The following is an 18,599-nucleotide window of genomic DNA, read 5'->3' as shown; positions in this document are numbered from 1 at the left end:
TCATGCATCATGATTCATGAAGACACAGACCACTCAAGAAACCCCAGCAGGATTTTTGAGTACTCTTGCTCAATTAGAATACTGCAGAAGCACCCCCCACTGCAAAATGTCCCCCAGAGAACCTGAAATGCTGTTGTTTGTAAGAAAGATGGACTGCTTTCAATGCAACTTACACTGACTGCCAGGATGATCACCACTGTGGGGGCACATAACTATAGGTTGGTGTTCCTGGAGCCCGATACGTGGGCATAGTGACTGGATGAGGGGCTACTGGAGTTGGGGAATGAGTTGTCAACAAAGTACCTGGAATGAAGAGAACAGTTTTTCAGTAAGCAAAAATTCTACTAGAGAGGAAAGAAAAAAAAAAAAAAAACCAAGAGGGGAGAAAAATCTAAGTAATTTTAAAGACAATTACAATTTACTCATCTTCAAAATTACCACTAATGTTTTGCATTCCAGTCCCAGTGTTCTTCAAACCTTTATGCCAGGGGGCCACTGAAGCCCATGGATGTTTAGGCCCATGCATACAAAGATATTCATTACTCAAAAATAGCTCTAGCAGAAACTCTGCAACATAAGCAACTCTTCCCACAGCAGGCTTTGCATGCCATTAAGAATATTTGATGGTAGAGATAACTTGGCTGATAAATCAGAATAAATTAGTTCTTGTTTGCATTATTACTGATAGGTTTCTTCCCCACTACTGAAGCTCTGTTAGCTGAGTTTGTGACACTTAACTCCTCTAGTTATGAAGTTATTCAAATTAAATTCTAACTTTGACAGGATAGAAACCAGAATCTCAAAACAAACTTATGACTTTTATTAGATTTTTAAATTAGCATCCCTTGAGTGAATGTGGAGTTTTCTTTGTGAGTTAATACCCAGTGAGTAACAATGCATGATACCCCCTCAGCAAACACTCAAGAGATGACACTGAATTATTGATTAAACACCATTCTCTCCAAAACACTACCACCAAAAGACTGTGGCAATAGGAAGGTGACATCCCCAACCATTTCCCATGACACAGAGGACTTGCAGGGAGTACAAACACACAAAATGTGTTATCTCATGACAAGGAAGGTCTGTGATATGAGGGGTGAGCCCACAACATGGCATTTTCCTCAGGTCTAAGAGGCTGCTGCTTTCAACTGGCACAGAGAAATGGAGTGGGAAGAGAAAGTCACACTCTTGACGCTGGTATGAGGAGAAACAAAGGGTGCAAGAATAAGTGATATTCTTTACAGATATACAGAAAAACTGCTGTCCCGTAATACCAACTCTGGAAAGAGGATGTGGTACCTCCATCCTTAGAGGTGGTAAGTTCTGCTGAACAAGAACAAACCCTGACTTGGCGGGACTCACTCAGAAGTGCCCTGGTGAGGGCACACCTGGAGTGCTGTGCCCAGCTCTGGCCCCTCAGTTTGGGAAGGACCTTGGGCAACAAGACTGGAGAGGGGCTGGGAACACAAACCCTGAGAGGAACCCCTGAGGGAGCTGGGGCTGCTCAGCCTGGAGAAAAGGAGACTCAGGGCTGTCCCCATCACTCTCACAGCTCCTGAAAGGTGCCTGTGCTCAGCTGGGGCTGGGCTCTCTCTCCAGGCAGCACTGACACAACCAGAGCACACAGCCTCCAGCTGGGCCAAGGAAAATTTAGGTTGGATATTGGGAAAAAGTTTTGTACAGAAAGAGTGATAAAGTTCTGGAATGGCTGCCCAGGGAGGTGGTGGAGTCACCATCCCTGGGTGTGTTTAACAAAGCCTGGATGTGGCTCTGGGTGCCAGGGTTTAGTTGAGGTTTAGGGCATGGGTTGGACTAAATGATCTTACAGTTCTCTTCCAGCCTGGTCATTCTGTGATTCTGTGAAGACACACAACTGGCACAAGTCCTTCTGTACCAACATTTGCATGATTTTGTCAAGTGCACCAGTGGCATCCCATTTTGTAAGGCAGCTGTGCTCCCCCCTGGGCTCAAAGGAGAGCAGCAGTGAGAAGAAGGCCTGGTGTGAGTGCACCCACCTGCTGACATTGCCATGGTGGTCCCAGCCACCATGCCCATGGTGACCCCGTTCCCTCGGGGCGGCGGGATCGGAGCAGGGTACATGGTTGCTGGCATTCCATTGGGCTGCACGACTGTGGTGTGGTGGATTACGTGGGGTGGTGCTGCATACAAAGGCTGTGTGTAGTAAGTGCCTTGCTGTTGGAGAAAACAGAGTCCAAACACCAGTGAAATAATTACAGTGTATCTCTACAGAAATGATAGCTTCTTTCACAAATGTATCATAAAATTAAAGTATTACTCTAAATGCAATGAATTTACAGAGCAGAAGCTGAAACATTTATTGTAACTATTACAGTTGTTTCACTCGCAATTTAACATTTTATCCCTTTTTAAGGCATATATAACATGTGAAGTAGGGACCTTAGTAGTTCAACCATAAGGGCTCATGCATCATTCATTCCCCTTCCTTTTGATCCCCTTCATATATTAATCCATAACAGAACTTCTCATTCTTTCACAACTTTTTATTCAGTTGTTTTTAGTAAAAGAATCAATGTTTTTGGCAAATCCAAGTACATTAAGCAGACTGAATAAAACCTGTTAAATGCTTATTAATCCTCTTCAGCTACTGTTTACATGCCAGGGGAGTTCCCACTACACAAAGAAGGCAAACTTTTCCCTAAAATATCATATTTACTGAAGTGCCTTAATTCTATCCTTTGTAATAGTTTTCAACAGCTTCCCTAGCATGAGACTTGGTAAATCTGTGAATTTACAACAGAAACTTCGTAACAAAAATTATGACAATTTTTACAAACAGAAAAACAGGATACTGGTAGTTACAGGATCCAGCAGGTTCTGAAAACTGCTGAATTTAGTGTCTCTTCAAAAAGTGAACACATTACGAGTAAGTGCTGAGTAACTGTCAGGCAAGAGAGAATGCAAAATTGCACACACACTAAATCACTGTATTAAGAATTCTTACAGCTAAAAATTCTCTCAATGCACAAAGAAATGAATGAGAAGAAAAGTTCAGGGACCACAGAGGTGCCCCCAGAGTCACAGTGTGGCTCTGCCCACCTACCTGTGCATATGGGTTCTGCTGGGGGTAGGCACTTCGGACTGGGTACACAGCAGTCTGGTAGGGGTTGGGTGATGATGAGTAGGGCGGCACTGCCCCACTGGTGGGTGAACAGGACACCTTGTACGGGGTGCCTGGCGTGTAACCTGCAACAAAGCAAACCTGCATTCACACACTCTGAGCACGCTGCTTCCCAAAGGCAGCTGCAATGATTTGCATACTCCCCAACTCCATAAGCTTCATGGTAGCTGTTGGTTTGAGGGATCCCTGCAGAGTCCCTGGAGGGCCCCTGTGGTGGTGTTCACAGGGGTCCCAGAACAAGGGAAGAGATGAGAATCTTGACTCCATGTTTCAGAAGCTGATTTATTATTTTATGATATATATTATATTAAAAGAAATTGATATATTAAAACTACACTAAAAGAATAGAAAGGATTTCATCAGAAGGCTAGAATGGAATGATAATAAAATCTTGTGACTGACCAGAGAGTCTGAGACAGCTGGACTGTGATTGGCCATTAATTAAAAACAGCCACATGGACCAACCAAAGATGCACCTGTTGCATTCCACAGCAGCAGATAGTTATAGTTTTTCTTTTCCTCTGAAGCTTCCCAGCTTCTCAGGAGAAAAAATGCTAGCAAATGGATTTTTCATAAAACATGTCCGTGACAGGCGCCCTAAGCTGTGTGCTCACTGGTAGTAGCAGGCAGGCAAGGAGACTCCACACAGCTTCTGAAGGTGCTGATTAGATGAGGGTTTATTGGGGGTCCCACCCCCAGGAGCAGCATGGTTTCTGAGGGAGAAAGGGGGAAGGGGAAGGAGGGGGAGAGAGGGAGACCCTCAGGGGAAAAGGGCCAAGAAAGAATCTGTGGTCTCCCCCCAGAGCTTAACAGGGAGATTCAAAGTGGGTGCAGAATAAGCCTTGGGCCAATGGGATTACAGATCCATGACACTTCAGGGGAGGATCACAGGCTTGGAATAAACTGTACATTTTCAAGGGGTGAGACAGAGCATACCATTTAAATAAAATGTAACACCACACTTCATTTAGTCCCAACATCCAAGCACAAGGTCTATCACTTGCCTAATACAGGCAACAGCTGGAAATATTTGGCTGTGTCAATTAAGCATGAAAAGGTAACTGGATACTGGCACAGCTTATTTTTCAAGTCTATGGACATAGGGCAAAAAGTGCATTTTCATAATAACACATTAAAACCAGGATCTGGCATATTAGGCAGCACCCCTACACAGGGGGACTGGGCACATGTGTCAGTCAATTCTCCACACACCCCAAATCATACTGGCTAAACTCAGTAACAGACAGCTAACCTGCTGCAGGAGATGATACAGCACAAGAGTAAGAACTTCAAAAGCCAAAATAATCTAAAAACCTCATGATGGATTTTCAGAGAACAGGGACAAAATCTGTACTTCAAATTACCTTTATTTCTATTTGTTTTCTGGCATTTTCTGAGCTGGCTACAATAAAAATGAAATGCTGTACCTTTAAACACAAATACTGTAAAGTTCAGTGCAACTGCAAATTCAACTTGGAAGGCACTAAGATCCTTAAACGTTTGGAACTATGGAAATTTTAGAGGGATAACTGGCAACTGCTGGTTCATACCCTGCCCAAAGACAGCTTTTCCTTAATTTCTCATCAGACAAGGTCTTAGGGTCAGAACAAGGGCTTGAAGAGGTATGGAGGAGATTGTGATATATATGTGTATGTATATAACGTTTCTGCATGCTACAGTCCCAAGATTATTCCGTGGCCAGAGTGGGAATATGAACAGCAGCATCAGCATCCAACAGCTTTAACATTCAGGGCAGCACACAACAGACATGACCTACTCTGGAGAAAGCATCAAGGCCTGTGCTGCTGTGAAAAGATCTTGGATCTCATGCAGGTTTATCACACAGGGAGACACAACACCCACAGGTACAATTTGTAATTAGTTGGAATTGAATAAACTAGTACCAGGGCAGTGCAAGAAAGAACAGACACTTGGTAATTATAGAAAAAATAAAGAGTATCAGAGTAGAGATTAAGTTCATTTAAAAGACTGTCTGGAAAGGGCTGACTTCAATACAGAGAACAGATCTGAAGCTGTAGAGCAGAGAGAATTTGTGGCATTTGTGCTGTCAAAAACCAGTCTGTGCAAACAGCATGATGACACATGACCTTCATTCTTCTTGAAGAAGTCTGGGCTTTTTTGCAATTTCATGACGCCCTTCAAACTAAAAGTTGCTTAGCTAACAAAGAAATAGATTGACTGTTTCTTTTTAATAGAATTTTTACCTTTAAAAAAGCTGTACCACGGCACTTACTCTGAACTCCTGCTTTTAGAGATCCTAAGTATTTCACAGATCCAGTATGCTGAGGAAGTAACTTCTATTAGTATGGAGGGCTATTTGTGATGAAAACCCCAGCTACAAAATGCTGAACATGAAGAATCACTGCAACCATGTCCTGAGTGAAGCCCACTTTCATTCTAAAAACCCACTGTGCAGCTGCACAGGCAATTTCTCTTTCATTCTTGCAAAGTGGTAAATTTGCACAAGAGGTATTCTGCCATTGCATTCATTTTTTCTTCTCCATAATATGGAACAAAGACCTTAACAGTAAATGACAGGAGAAGTCAAAACCACAGTAATTTAAGACAGTTACCTGTAAAAAAGCACCCTTTTGTAACAGCAGTGGCACAGTGCATTCAAATACTGCTGTGTAGTATGAATTTACAAAAGCTTTGATTCTACAAACAAGCTGTTACATCAGAAAGGTTAAAAAAGATATAAAAAACATCCCAGCTGTTAGGACAAAGTACTCCAAGTTGTTATCTGCCTGAATTAGAGGTCTGTACATTTTGAACTTTTGTTCACAGCTTGAAGAGCAGCTAAAAATGAAAGCTATTCTTAGTTCTGAAATAAAATTGTACTTCCTATTCAACAGCAATAAAGACTAACAGTACTAGTTTTTAAAAAATTAATGACATTCAATGACAGTATATGATTTTTATGCATCTTTATTTCTTTTTCTTAGAAGTGAAAAGGTTCTTTCTCTGACTTTGGTATACAGCATGAGATATATTCCAAGATTAATCAATGCAAACTAATATCACACATGACTAAGTCTAACAGGTCCAGAATCTTTGCCAGAATTTCCATGATTTGTCAAACTGATTCCATGCAGCTTATCCTCAGCTTCCTGCAGCAGGATTTGCAAACTGCAACCTGTAGTAAGACTGGAGCTACCTTCAGTTACCTGCTCCTAGGACCAAAGCCTACAGCTCCTGCTCAGCACAGCTGCAGGATATATGCAGGGCAGCTCAGAAGGCAGTGGAACTGAAGGGCCTGACAGACAGAAATAAAGCTAATGATAAAAACCCACAGAGGGCTCTGGCACCTGAGCTAAGGGATCCCCCCTGAAGGGAACTGCTCTCTCTTGAACATGGCTCTCAGGGAAAGTTCTGGAGCAATCCAGTGCAGATGCAAGCTGGCATCCCCTGGTATGATACTGGCACAGTGGCAATGGGACTGATTTTTTTTTTTACTTTCTGGAATCTCTAACATTAATCTGTCTCCTTACTTTAAATTCAAGGCCAAAGAGAAGGCAAAGTGTGAGTCTGCACTCACTCTGCCTCTAAGCAGCAAACTGAACAGTGACAGAGGTCGTACCAACCAAAATCCCACACAGTTCCAAGGAAAGCTGCACACTTTTAACAGGTTCTGCAGGCAAACATTTTAGATGAGTCTTTTGTCTCAGTAATTGCTGCCACACCCTGAAGAGTCTCCTGGTAATTAATGAAGGCCATCCATCACCAACACTAAACTTCAATACCAAGCAAGCTCCCACAACATAAGCTTCCCAATTTCAAACAGTATCCTTTCCTATTGCCAGAAATTACACAAGGGCATTCAGGGATAAACTTGGTTATGTGCCACATGTAGCTCTGGAAAACTGGCATGATACATGGAAGTGGAAGGGTTCTGAGGATGCCCAGCCCTGCATTACCAAAGCAATGTAAGGAACTCCTTCCTATAAAAAACAACCATAGGGGAAATACTGTTGTGTCAGCACGTTCCTGCTTTAAGTGCAAATTAAACACTTCCAGCTTCTGTTTTGTTTTGAGGATTAACACATTAAAATCATGTTCTACTAATGAAAGCAGAACTACACAAAAATAACTTTGGTGAGTGCCTTCTTTTTCCCACTCCCCTTTTCCTAGGCTCATCCCATTCCCTTCCTTAAATGACACTCATGAAAGTGCAATAACCTGAATCCTTGCCCTGCATCCACAATGGTGAATCAGCTTTACCCAGCAACCAGGCTTCCAGACCATCAGCTTGTGCTAGACAATCCTAAGGGCAGAGAGAAGCCAGCAAGATGAACTTGGAGAGATACAATTTAAGAAAGGGATAAAACAGAAAAATTTTGAGGATAACAGACAGAAGAAAAAACAGGAATCTGGAAATGACCAGAAGGATGCAAAGCAAAGAGAGCCTTGAAGTAAGCAGTGAAGAGAAATGCAATGCAAACCTCAAGGATAATCTGGAAATACAGAAAAAACAGCTAAAATCTCATCTGTTCCCTTCTTGAAAGATGCATGCAGTATGACTTAAGATTACAATATTTTTAATTTATCAGATGATTCCTTATGAGTCATGTTCAAGGCAATATAAAACTTATCCCACAGTACAAGTGCTGTTGTGAGCCCCTACAGCTTTCCCTCATTCTTGTTTCTAACCCCTTACAAAGGTCAGGTCCCTCCTGTGAGAGCCCAGTTCCACATACCTGTTTGGAAGGTAGGATTTGCTCCAGGATACATGTTGGGGGAATAGGCAGGAGCAGCCGCTGCATAGCCCATTGGGAAGCCAGCTAGGAGAAAGAACACACCACAGTTACCTTCTAGACTGACTTGACTCTCAAAGTTCTCATTGCACATGCTTTAACTGAGGCAAGCAATCAGCCTTCCATCACATCTCCTCAAATAAAACACTGCAATCGTCCTCTGCCAAACCCTCTGCAGATGAATGCTAAGAGAAGAGCTATGGTTTCCCAAGTCCATTCTCTCTGATACCCCTGTTCCAGCCTTCTCTGTTGGCCAAGTAACTCTAAAGTTGTGAAACCAAGTTTTGTGTAACTGTCCTGCACTCCTCCTCCTGGTGTAACCTACAAACAATGCTTTAAGATTTTAGCTTTTGTGTTTTTTAATTATTTGCAATCCTGCAGTTCTTTACTTTCTAACTCTAAGCTCCATATAGAGTATTAGCTAATGGCTTCACATTTTGGGCAGAAAAAATAAATCCTCTCCAGGCCTGGCAATCAAGGACACCTCACTCACTGACTCAGGCCCCAGAGATGGAAACAAAATTGAGTTGGAAGGAGCAAACTGGGGGTAAATGACTTCATTACCTGAAGCTGTAATTGTCAGATTAATATGCAAATGGAACAAACTTACAAAAGTGTGAAAACTTGTGAGCCATGGTCCATTTTTGGGGGTAGCCCCCAGGGGGCTTCATCTGCTCAAAATGTACCTGAAGGCCCTTCAAGAAATAGAATTGCTTTTTATTCCCTTAACAGACTGGCCTCTGTTTTTAGGTAGCCCCCAAAAAGGCATCACATCCAGTACTTATCTGAATGGATTTTTTCACAGAAATAAATCCCTAGAAGTTAGAGTGACTCTGACTCTCCTGATCAGAGCTATCTCAAGTAGAAAGTACAAAGCAGTAACAACCCAAATTGCCTGCTGAATCTGACACATATTTGCTACTACACTGGGTATTAAACAAGCTCCCAGGTTCAGACACACACTGTGACAGCAGTAACAAGTGATTCACAGAGGAACTGGCACAATGACAGTGAACCACTTCTGCACCAGAGAACACTGTGATATACTCCTGTGTAAGGCACAACACAACATTAGCAAAAGCTTGTTACCTGAAAGACACAAAGCTTGTTCAGATTAAGTGAAATCTCTGAATTAATCATAGCTATTAGTTTTCCCAAGAACCTATTTACATTATTCAAATCTGTAAAGCCAAGTAAAGTCTGTATTCAGAAAGATGGAGTTCCTACCACATTCTGCTCTCTACTTATAAAGATTTCAGCTCCTTCAGATAAAAGACAATTAATATTTGGACACCCACTGTCAGACTCAGAGCTTAGTTTTAAACTGCTGTTCAAATCTGAAGGGTTTTGATTTCACTATGAATCCCAGAGTCCTCAGCAATTACACCCAACAATAAGAATTACTTAGCTCAGGACTATATATGCTACCCCAGTTTTGTAAAGCACTCTGTAAACATATCAAGTGACATATACTTGGCACTACTATGAGGTGGTCAGCATGGAGAAGACTAAGAAAAGCCTTGGGCTTAAAAATCAAAGTTAAAAATAACATCTCCAAGTAGTAACAACTTTTCAGAGTGTAAACAGCTCTTCAGTTTTCAAACTCACAAGCTGCTGGTGGAAAGCTTTAGTACAGCTTAACCTTACTCAAACACACTACACATCTGCAACAGTGTGTGGGGGAAACATTTTCAGTCCTTTCTTTCTTTGTTCACAGCTTTAGCTGCACTGAGGAGCACTGAGCTACACAAGAAACAGGTCATTTGTGGGAAATGTAACTACAACAAGCAGCATTTCTAGCTTCTACAAGGAACTTCCATCCATATGAGAACATTGGAATATTGATTTCTTGCTGCTGTAAAACTATCCAATAGCCTAAAATAGGTGTAGTATAATATAAACAGTTATTAGATATGCAACAGCTTTAGAAACACATTGCCTTTCAGTAATGCATTCCACCTACTGCTGTGTTCCTCACTTCTATCACCATGCAACCCATGTAAATGCAATGATTTGGAGTGGAGAATCTGCAGCTTTTAAATTAGGAGAAGCAAAGAAGAGGGACTTAGTCATGCAACATTTAAAAAAAAAAATCCTAAATTTCAAGTCTACTTTTCATTTTAGTGAAGGTGCTTTGTATTTATCCTACAATCCTAAAGCCTGGACCAGGCACTCAACAAACTATCTAATGGTGTAACACATTATTGACTAAGCTGAATTTAGGGGTCAAAATTGCATGAACTGATCAACCAACTGCTGCAAGGGAGAATTCTAAATAACCACCCTGTAGCACGACATTTAAGGCACTTCTGCAACAATTCTATTTGAATTCCATATATTTTAGTCATGCAAACTGGCAAACAAAGTACTTACATAACTAAATATACAGTCTAGTATATATAATAGTAGAATAAAAGTTCAGAGATTGTAATGTTGTTTGAACTGCTATTTATGAATTCACAATAGTATTTTGTCCTAAATAAATTAAGGCACAACTTAGTTTAGTATAGACAAAAGCCTCACTGCAATATGTAGATGCTTTTAAGTACAAATAAAAACCTAGCTAATATAAATCTGAGTTTAGAAAATGAACAGAGCTAAAGATATGAAGTTATATTGAAATAATCCATAATAGTCTTTATCTAAAGCAAAAGAAAGGCTGGAAAAAGCAATCCATTATAAATACAGAAATAACTGACCCATACACTATATTAATTAGTAAGCCTCTGCTGCTTGCCTTATTATGAGCTTTATAACTAAGACAGAGAGTAAAACCATCCTGCAAGACTTATGGTTACATAGTGTCAATTTTACAATTTATTGCTGCACCATTCCTGTCACTCGAGAGACCTAAAACCATTTAAACACATTTCATGTTTCCTTTATAAATACTGTAGAAATCAAGGAAGGTACACTAGTTTGAGGAACATGAAAGGCAAAAAATAAAATTTAAAATTCTTTTGAGACAATACAATAAAAAATTCACTCATGCACCACTCTTGAGAAAGAGGAACAGAGAAAAGTAGAACAGGAAAACAAATTTTAGTGCATTACCCAAGGTGAAAAACAGATTTAAGAATGGTAAATACCAGTAGGAAAATATAGTACAGCTACCAAGAATATAAACAGTAGCAGTACAGAATAATTTCTGCCTCCCAACACAGACATCAACTAAATCTCAAAACTGCCTCCCTGTAAAAGCTAAAGAAGTTTGCCTTCTTATGAAACACAAAGCTGAGCAGAAAAGACCCTGCAGCCTCTCCCAGGATGGAAACTCCCTTCTGTCAGAGATAACAGGAAAAAAGACAGCATCAAGACATGCTGCTTGAAATGTCTCCCAGAGGCACGCAGACTACTTTTCAGCCTTCCTGGAAAGTTCTGTCCAAATCTAATTTTGCCTCATCCAACTTTTAGACTATAGGGACATCAGAAATGGAGGCTCTTTGCACATACATTAGGAGATGGGGGGATAAAACCTCATGAAAAACTGTAAGTCAATGAGAAGCAGATAAAACAAGAAATTCAACGTATTTCCGTTTCAAAAACATTTTTGGCCATTTTTTGGTGCCACCTTTGATGCCATGCTTTGGGCAGTGAGAGAACAGACAGCATGAACAAGAATTAGAGGATAGAAAGGTTAACAGTGCCAGTCAACTGGCAGCAGAAATAGATTGCCTCCTCTTCTTGCAGGGCGTAATTATTAGAACTCCTAAAATAAGCTGGATTGGAAGAGATACTGAAGTTAGAAATATAACAGAAGAAATAACATCACTCTTGAAATGTCACTTTTTAAATTTAAAAGCAGCCTCATCCCAATCCCAAAACAGATTTACATGAAGTCATTCATAACTGACTGTTTCTTCTTGACCAAGAGCACAGAGCAGTGTAACTGGAACTTGTCAGAAAACAGAGCTGCTTACCTGGATAACCAATTCCTTTGGCATTTGCATAGGGAACCCCAGAAGATCCAGGGCTATACACAGGATTCATGATTTCAGTAACTGAATCAGGAAATAAAGAAAAAGAAAACCAGTATTTAGTTCAGTATAGGGAAAGCTTGAAATTGCTACAATTAACATGAAACTGGAAACAAGTAAACATATTGGAAGAAAATGAAACAAATGAAAAAGCAGCAATTCCACCGCGTCTCAATATTAAAATTGTAGCTACAGGCTGGAAAGAATCATTAGAGGAAGAAGTTTCAAAGCATCCCAACTCTCAATCAGCCAGAGAATGTCTCAGGAATGAAACATTCCCCGTTGTGGAGCAGGCTTTCAAAATATTTCCATAGCCCAGAGCTCCCCCGTGGTGCGCAGACCCAAACCCACTGCAGGGGTTCTCCTGTGCTGGACTCCTCTCCTCCTGCCACCTGCCAATCACTCTGCACCTCCCTACCATTTATCAATCACTCAGCTCCTCTCTACCATTCATCAATCCTTCAGCATCTCTCTGCCATCTACCACCCTTGTTTTTTCCCACTTCTTTCCTGAAGCCTCTAGCCAAGGGATGCAAATACTCATGGCCTATTCTTCCTGGCACTTGGAGCCTCGGCATTCCAGTCCTTTACAGCACTGAGCTATCAAACATCCAACTGCTACAGAAGCAAGTGGCAAAAGGCTCTGTGCATTTAGAGACCAGCCCACAGCTCTTTGTTTACTTCCTGCAGAGTTCTTCAGAGCCTATGACAAGCCAACAGTCGTGTCCAGTCATTTCTGAATGATGCACTCACACAAAACCAGGCTCCTACAGACAGCATCAGGCACAGAACAAAACCAAATCCCTTTTTAAAAAGAACCTTGTATGCAAGCACAAAGATAAATAAAATTGCATTGAAGATGCTTCTAATTGCCTCAAACAGGAATACTGTTTGCAACTACTATTCCAGTATTTTAGAAAAAAACTTCATATTTAACTTCAATCATCTGATTTTCTGCATATATTGGTAGATAGATATACACAGAACTCCCACTTCACAGGGGAGGTTTACACTGGGTATTTGAAAAGGTGCTTCCCCCACAGGGTGGCTGGGCACTGAACAGGCTCCCCAGGGCAGTGCTCACAGCACCAGGCCTGACACAGCTCCAGGAATGTTTGGCCAGTGCTCTCAGGTCATGGTGGAATTCTCGGGGTGCTGTGCAGAGCCAGGAGCTGGACTGATCCCTGTGTGTCCCTTCCAACTCAGGACATTCTATGATTCTTCCTGCAAGCACCCAAGACAGAAAGGCACCCCATGAAACCAGACTTTCTTATTAACTGCTAATAGCTGACACCTGAACTTCCTCTTCTACATCTCCAGATGCTATCTCACTTAAAACAACTGGGTGTTAAGCAGTTAAACACAGTTTAAGGCAATTTTGTAAATAAAATTTATGAAAGAAGGAAGTTTAATTACACATTCACTACCTTGGTTACAGGTATGTTATGGCAGGAATCCAAGTGGAGTTTATCAGTATAGCTGCACTGATAAACCTAGGGTAAGTTACTCTATAAAGCATAAATAATTTGCTTTTTAAAGGAACACTAAAACCAGCTCTGTGCCAAGAGAATTAGCAGCACCTGGTACACAACAGATATAAAACTGCCATTTGTGCAAAATTAGGAATCAGTAAGTGCTGCCAGAAAGTTTATAACCAGGTTTCATAAAACACCCAAGTCAATATAAGACAATCAGAAGATTGATCAGTTTCTTGGGCTTCCTCCTCTCACTTTCCAACAATACTAACTTACACAAAATTGCCTTTTTCCTTCAGATTTATACGTGATTACACACCAAGAAAACAGAATCCACCGAGTTACAAAGCAAACAAGCTGCCATTTACATCACTTAGGATGAATAAAGTTCCCCAGAGCACCATGTTTTAATCACCTGACCCACACCTAGAGCCATTTGAAACAAATCTCTTTGAAAAGGTTCTACAGCAAGCCATACTTCAAGAATAAAAAAAAGTGCTTATAGTGCTATATATAGTGCTTGAAGTGCTATATTCCACTGAAGCCCTGTGCAGTTTTAGCAGCATTAACTCTGTGCCACAATCAACAGGTATGTTTTGCTGGACTAGCATTTTCTTTTAGCAAGGCTGCTCTTTGCTCCCATACTTTCTTCAGTGTATCCTTCTCCCTCAAGTCCAACTCTCACTTACTTGAAAACTTTCAATCTGTTCCCTTTATATCTCCCTGCACTCCCTTCTCATGGGCATTTCTGCTCCTCTTTCAATGTTGATTTTGTCACATTTTGTCTCTAAATTTACAAAATCCTTAGGGATGAAGCTTCACTTTGGTTTCAGCATTTCCCAGTTAGGGGGTTAAAGCCTTAAGGAGATGGATAAACCTTTCCACTCAAATAACACAGCGCTCCCCCACACCCTCATATCCCACAAATGTGCTGCTCCTCCTTGCAGTCCCTACAGCAATTAGGAGAAAAGACTCTGGAACCTTCTCACCATTCTGAATGGCAGCGAACAAAAAGAACTGTCAGGTGGAAAACAACAAGGGCCTCCTGTGAATATTTAGGCAAAATACACAAAAAAAATCCCAACTATTAGAACTATCAGTAGACAAGGACTGCAGAATGACACATGGACATACACTATGGGAAATGGCTTAAAGAGAAGCCACACAAAAATGAAGAGGAGGAGGAAAAGGATAGAAAGGGTCTGACAATACAGACCTGATCTCAAATGAAGTACAGATTGACAGAGAGGAACTCAACTTAAGCAAGGGGAAAGAAACCCCTATAACACTGGTTGCCTCAAGCTGTTCACTTTCACTACAAATGAATCCATGCTTCCAACTTCACACACACAAATTAATTCAACTTTGGTGGGACAGGGATGGACTTTCACCACTGACAGACAAGTCAGAGCCACCAGCCTACACAAAGTGCTCACAGTCTGTAATGCAGACAAAATGTCAGACCACTTCTAATTAAAAATAATTCTTTTCAGGTCTTCTCTGAAGGACCCAACATGTGTAAGTATAATTACATAGCATTACCCAGTGGTTGCAATCATCCCACTCCTTACCATAATTTTACTTGGAAGGGCATCTGTTACACTGAGATGTGGAACCTAGCAGTCCACTTCCCTGGAATGCTCCAAGTCCACATCAAACACTAGGGAGGATTGGTATAAAGGGAACCCAAAGAATTCGTGTCTTTCAACTGCTTTGTTGGCATTCCCTCCAGAGCATTCTCATGTTAATGAATATGCAAATAAGTGTCTACAGTGCATCATCTGTATATAAATTGCACAGAGCTAACTGTATATGAATTACCCTTTCAGCTGAAATGAAGGTAATCATACTTATTAAAGATGCTCTGATTAAAGAGTGCACAAGGATGCTGGGAAGTGCAAACCTTCACCTTTCACTCTTGCTAAAGCCAGGCAATCAAACTCAGTTTTCATCAGGTCTGTTAGATCTCATCTTGGTGCAGATACCAGAACAACCACACTCCTCTCAAAGCCAGGTTTTGGGAAGCTGAGCACCAAGGCCAACCATTGCTACTGCTGAAGCTCTAGCACTTCCAGTTGGATCTGTCTTGCACACAGCTTTTCCTGCTACACCCAGGACAAGCACGCTTCTAGGAAATTCTGCTTTTAAAAACTATTTCACAGAGACTAATGTAAGAACCCACAGATCAATGCAAACACTGTGAGACAAACTGCACATTCCTTTGCAACACAGGCATTTTCTTACTCCTGATTTTCACAGTACCAGAATAAGATCTACCAAATGCCATTTAATGTTCTTTTGATGACAATTCCACCACAGAGTTGGGGAGGAATCTTCAAATACCTTGGCTAAAGCACACTACTGTGGCCCAGTAATGCTTTCCTTCTAGGATCTTAAGCAGACTCACACACACCAAGTCACTGCAGTGTTTAACATCGATCCATTCTGGAACACTTTCAGAATGCCATTTGCCATGAAATTGTACAAATGACCCAATTTGCACTTGCTAAGTTACTTACCATCTTAATAACACTCTACATTTTACCCGTTTGACTTCCAGTCAAAGCATAATCCAAGTGAAATACATAAGTGCCTGGTAACGTAAAAGAAGTAATTTCCACTGCTAAGTAACAAAGAAAATAGTTCATGACACTTCAGCTCTTCAAATAACTGACAATTAAAGTCTCAGTTACAACATGTTCTGTTAAACTTTCAGCCACCAAACAGGGCACCTGATGCAAATCCAAGGCTAAATAACAGGTGCTTTTCTCAGAACTGGTTAAAAAAAGGGGGGCTCATATTTAAAAGACCAAGACAAGGCACCCCATGCTGTACTGGTACTGGCAGGTAGCACTCAATTCCTTCCATTCATCCAAAGACCTCAAAAAGTCACTGAATTTTCCCAGGAAGGAACAGAAGCCTGTTCAGGAGGGAGCAGAGGTTTATGGCAGCCCAGGAGTGCAGACAGCTGGAATCAGTGCTCACAGAGCTGCCATGCAGCTGGCAAGCAATCCCTGCACTGGGAGCCCTCACCAGGCTGGAGCAGATAAGCTGGCTGCCAGGATTCTGGGCTCTGCTGGAGGAATTTTGGATAAAGGATTGCTAGTTTCCATCTACCAGCTTGAGAGAACTGAGACACACCCCCCCAGATGGCCAAGACCAGTTCCAGTGCAAGGAAGGGAGCAGGACTGGACAGTGACAGCACAGGCTGAGGCTGCAGAACCACAAACTAGAAAAGGACAGTTAACACCTTTGCTCAAAGCTCACACATAAAGTAAAATACAAAGCTGGAACTCTTATTCCCATGCAAGTCTTCCTCCCCTGCTTGAGTTACAAGATGCTGTCTCAGAGAAAGAAGAAGACACCTCCAAGCACTCTACATTTTGTGTGCATGCCTTCTTTTTTCCTAAGGCTAAACCAGGAATGGAGCAGTTTAGGCTTTTTACTTCCTTCTAGTGAATACAACTTTCACCTGCAAGCCTGATCCACCAAGGGTTTGTTAGGGGTTTCTTCCTATGTAAAATACACCTACACTAACACCAAAACTACTTGTGTCAGTAAGGATGGAGACAACACAATTAGATGTGAAAGATTCAACAGTTTCATATGTCATTCACACAAAGCAAACCCCCACAAAAAACATAACACGAAGATCCTGCTTGTGCTCCAACTTCATTTGTATGTTGAGGCATTGCTCTAGTCTTCAAAACATCCCTGAACATGACCAAAACCTCCATTTCTTCAAAAAAACCCTCCTAACTTATGGAAACATTAAACAAACAGCACAGTATTTCTCAAAGTCTACAATTTCTGTTGTTGCTATGGCACAAGGGGAGAGAAGTTGCCAGCTCCAATCCCTCCATCTCCTATATAATTTTGAATTTGTGGGTATTCTCACCTCAAACAAGTCCTCAAATCACCAAGCCCTTACTATAAGATTCATAGAAGCCTGTCTATTGCCAAATTTAGGGGAAGTTCATCAACTATGAGAAACAGAGGAAAAAATCAAATTGGAAGAGTACAGCTTCACTACCTGAAGGAGTTGTATTTAGAACCTGTATTTAGCCCCAGAGCTCCGCTTCTTCCTAAAATCCTATAAAGCATTTTTTCATCACATCATTTTTCAATTTATTCCCTATTACTTTCTGAAACAACACGAAACTGTCGCAAACCACAAGGAACACAGAATTTCCAAAAGCCTCCCGAGCCCTCCTCCGTTCCAACCTCAGAGTTAAAGTGTGTAATTACCGCCCCAAACGCGCAGCAAAGGCTGCGTTCTACCAGCCTGCAACTTTTATGACACTGACAATTACACATCTTGCAGCAAAATCGCATCAGAGCAGACAGAAAGTCTGCTCGCAGGAGGGAACTCGCACACGGAGATTCAAGAACAAATCAAGTTTCAGAGAGATGAATGTAAAAACCCACAGATCGGTGCAAACACCGTGAGGCAAACTGCGCATTCCTTTGCAACACATGCATTTTCTTCCTCCTGATTTTCACAGTTGTGCAGAAACGCTAGCAGAATAAGACCTACCGAACGCCCTGAGAGCTGGCCGGCTGCCCTCATCGAGCCCCTGACTTTTTACCTTTCTCACAGCACTGATTTCACCATTTGGCCGCTGCTCCCAGGGCTCCAAACGATGCAGAAAAGCACGGCAAGCCCCGTTTGTGCCTCCTCCCTTTCCGCCTCACCAGAGACCGCCGAGGGCCGAGCTGGGATCGCTGCCTGCAGCTCCCGAAGCTGCGGGCACACACGGCCCCCGCACCGCTCCCGCACGCAGCCGCAGCCTCGGAGCCCTCATGACGACGCGCTCCATTTCCACCGAGTTCGCACCCGGACGATGCCGCGCCGCCGCCAGCGCCCGGCCCCGCCGTGCCCCGAGCGCGGGGGCCGGCCCGGGGAGGCCGCGGGCCCTGCGCAGGTACCTGTTACGGCCGGAGCCGGCTCCCCTCCGCCGGGCGGGACGCGGCTGTCCCGGGATGGCGCAGCGGGCCCGGCGTGGCTCCCCACGTCCCCCCCGGCCCCGGGCCCGCACTCACCGTGAGCGGCGGCGCTGCGTGCGGGCGGCGCGGCGGGCGCTGGCTGAGCCGTGCGTGCGGGTGCCCGCGCCTGCGTGCGTGGGAGCGTGCGCGGCCCCGCGAACACGGCACGGGACGGGAGGGGGCGGCCGCTCCGCGCCGGCCGCACCGCACAACTGCGCACGGAT

The 18,599-nt window shown here is 42.6% G+C and overlaps 1 protein-coding gene across 3 annotated transcripts in view; it reads right to left on the bottom strand.

The window, feature by feature from the left end:
* Positions 1-18,599, bottom strand: part of FAM168B (family with sequence similarity 168 member B) — a 24,650-nt gene extending 6,051 nt beyond the window's left edge. Inside the window, exons 1-6 of one of the 3 annotated variants that reach the window (XM_030227129.2) lie at positions 18,433-18,599; positions 11,859-11,939; positions 7,882-7,965; positions 3,086-3,228; positions 2,019-2,196; positions 174-303 (exon numbers count right to left, since the gene is read on the bottom strand). In XM_030227129.2, the coding sequence (XP_030082989.1) occupies positions 191-303; positions 2,019-2,196; positions 3,086-3,228; positions 7,882-7,965; positions 11,859-11,928 (588 nt within the window). In that variant the 5' untranslated portion in view covers positions 11,929-11,939; positions 18,433-18,599 and the 3' untranslated portion in view covers positions 174-190. Of the gene's footprint in view, positions 1-173; positions 304-2,018; positions 2,197-3,085; positions 3,229-7,881; positions 7,966-11,858; positions 11,940-17,978; positions 18,115-18,318; positions 18,338-18,432 lie in introns of those variants that run through there. The other 2 variants (XM_050978078.1, XM_050978079.1) reach the window with 2 other exon arrangements.

Source organism: Serinus canaria, chromosome 9, assembly GCF_022539315.1.
Source record: "Serinus canaria isolate serCan28SL12 chromosome 9, serCan2020, whole genome shotgun sequence".
Taxonomy (NCBI): domain Eukaryota; kingdom Metazoa; phylum Chordata; class Aves; order Passeriformes; family Fringillidae; genus Serinus; species Serinus canaria.
Note: the sequence above shows the minus strand (reverse complement) of the source record. Positions and strands in the feature narration are given on the sequence as shown.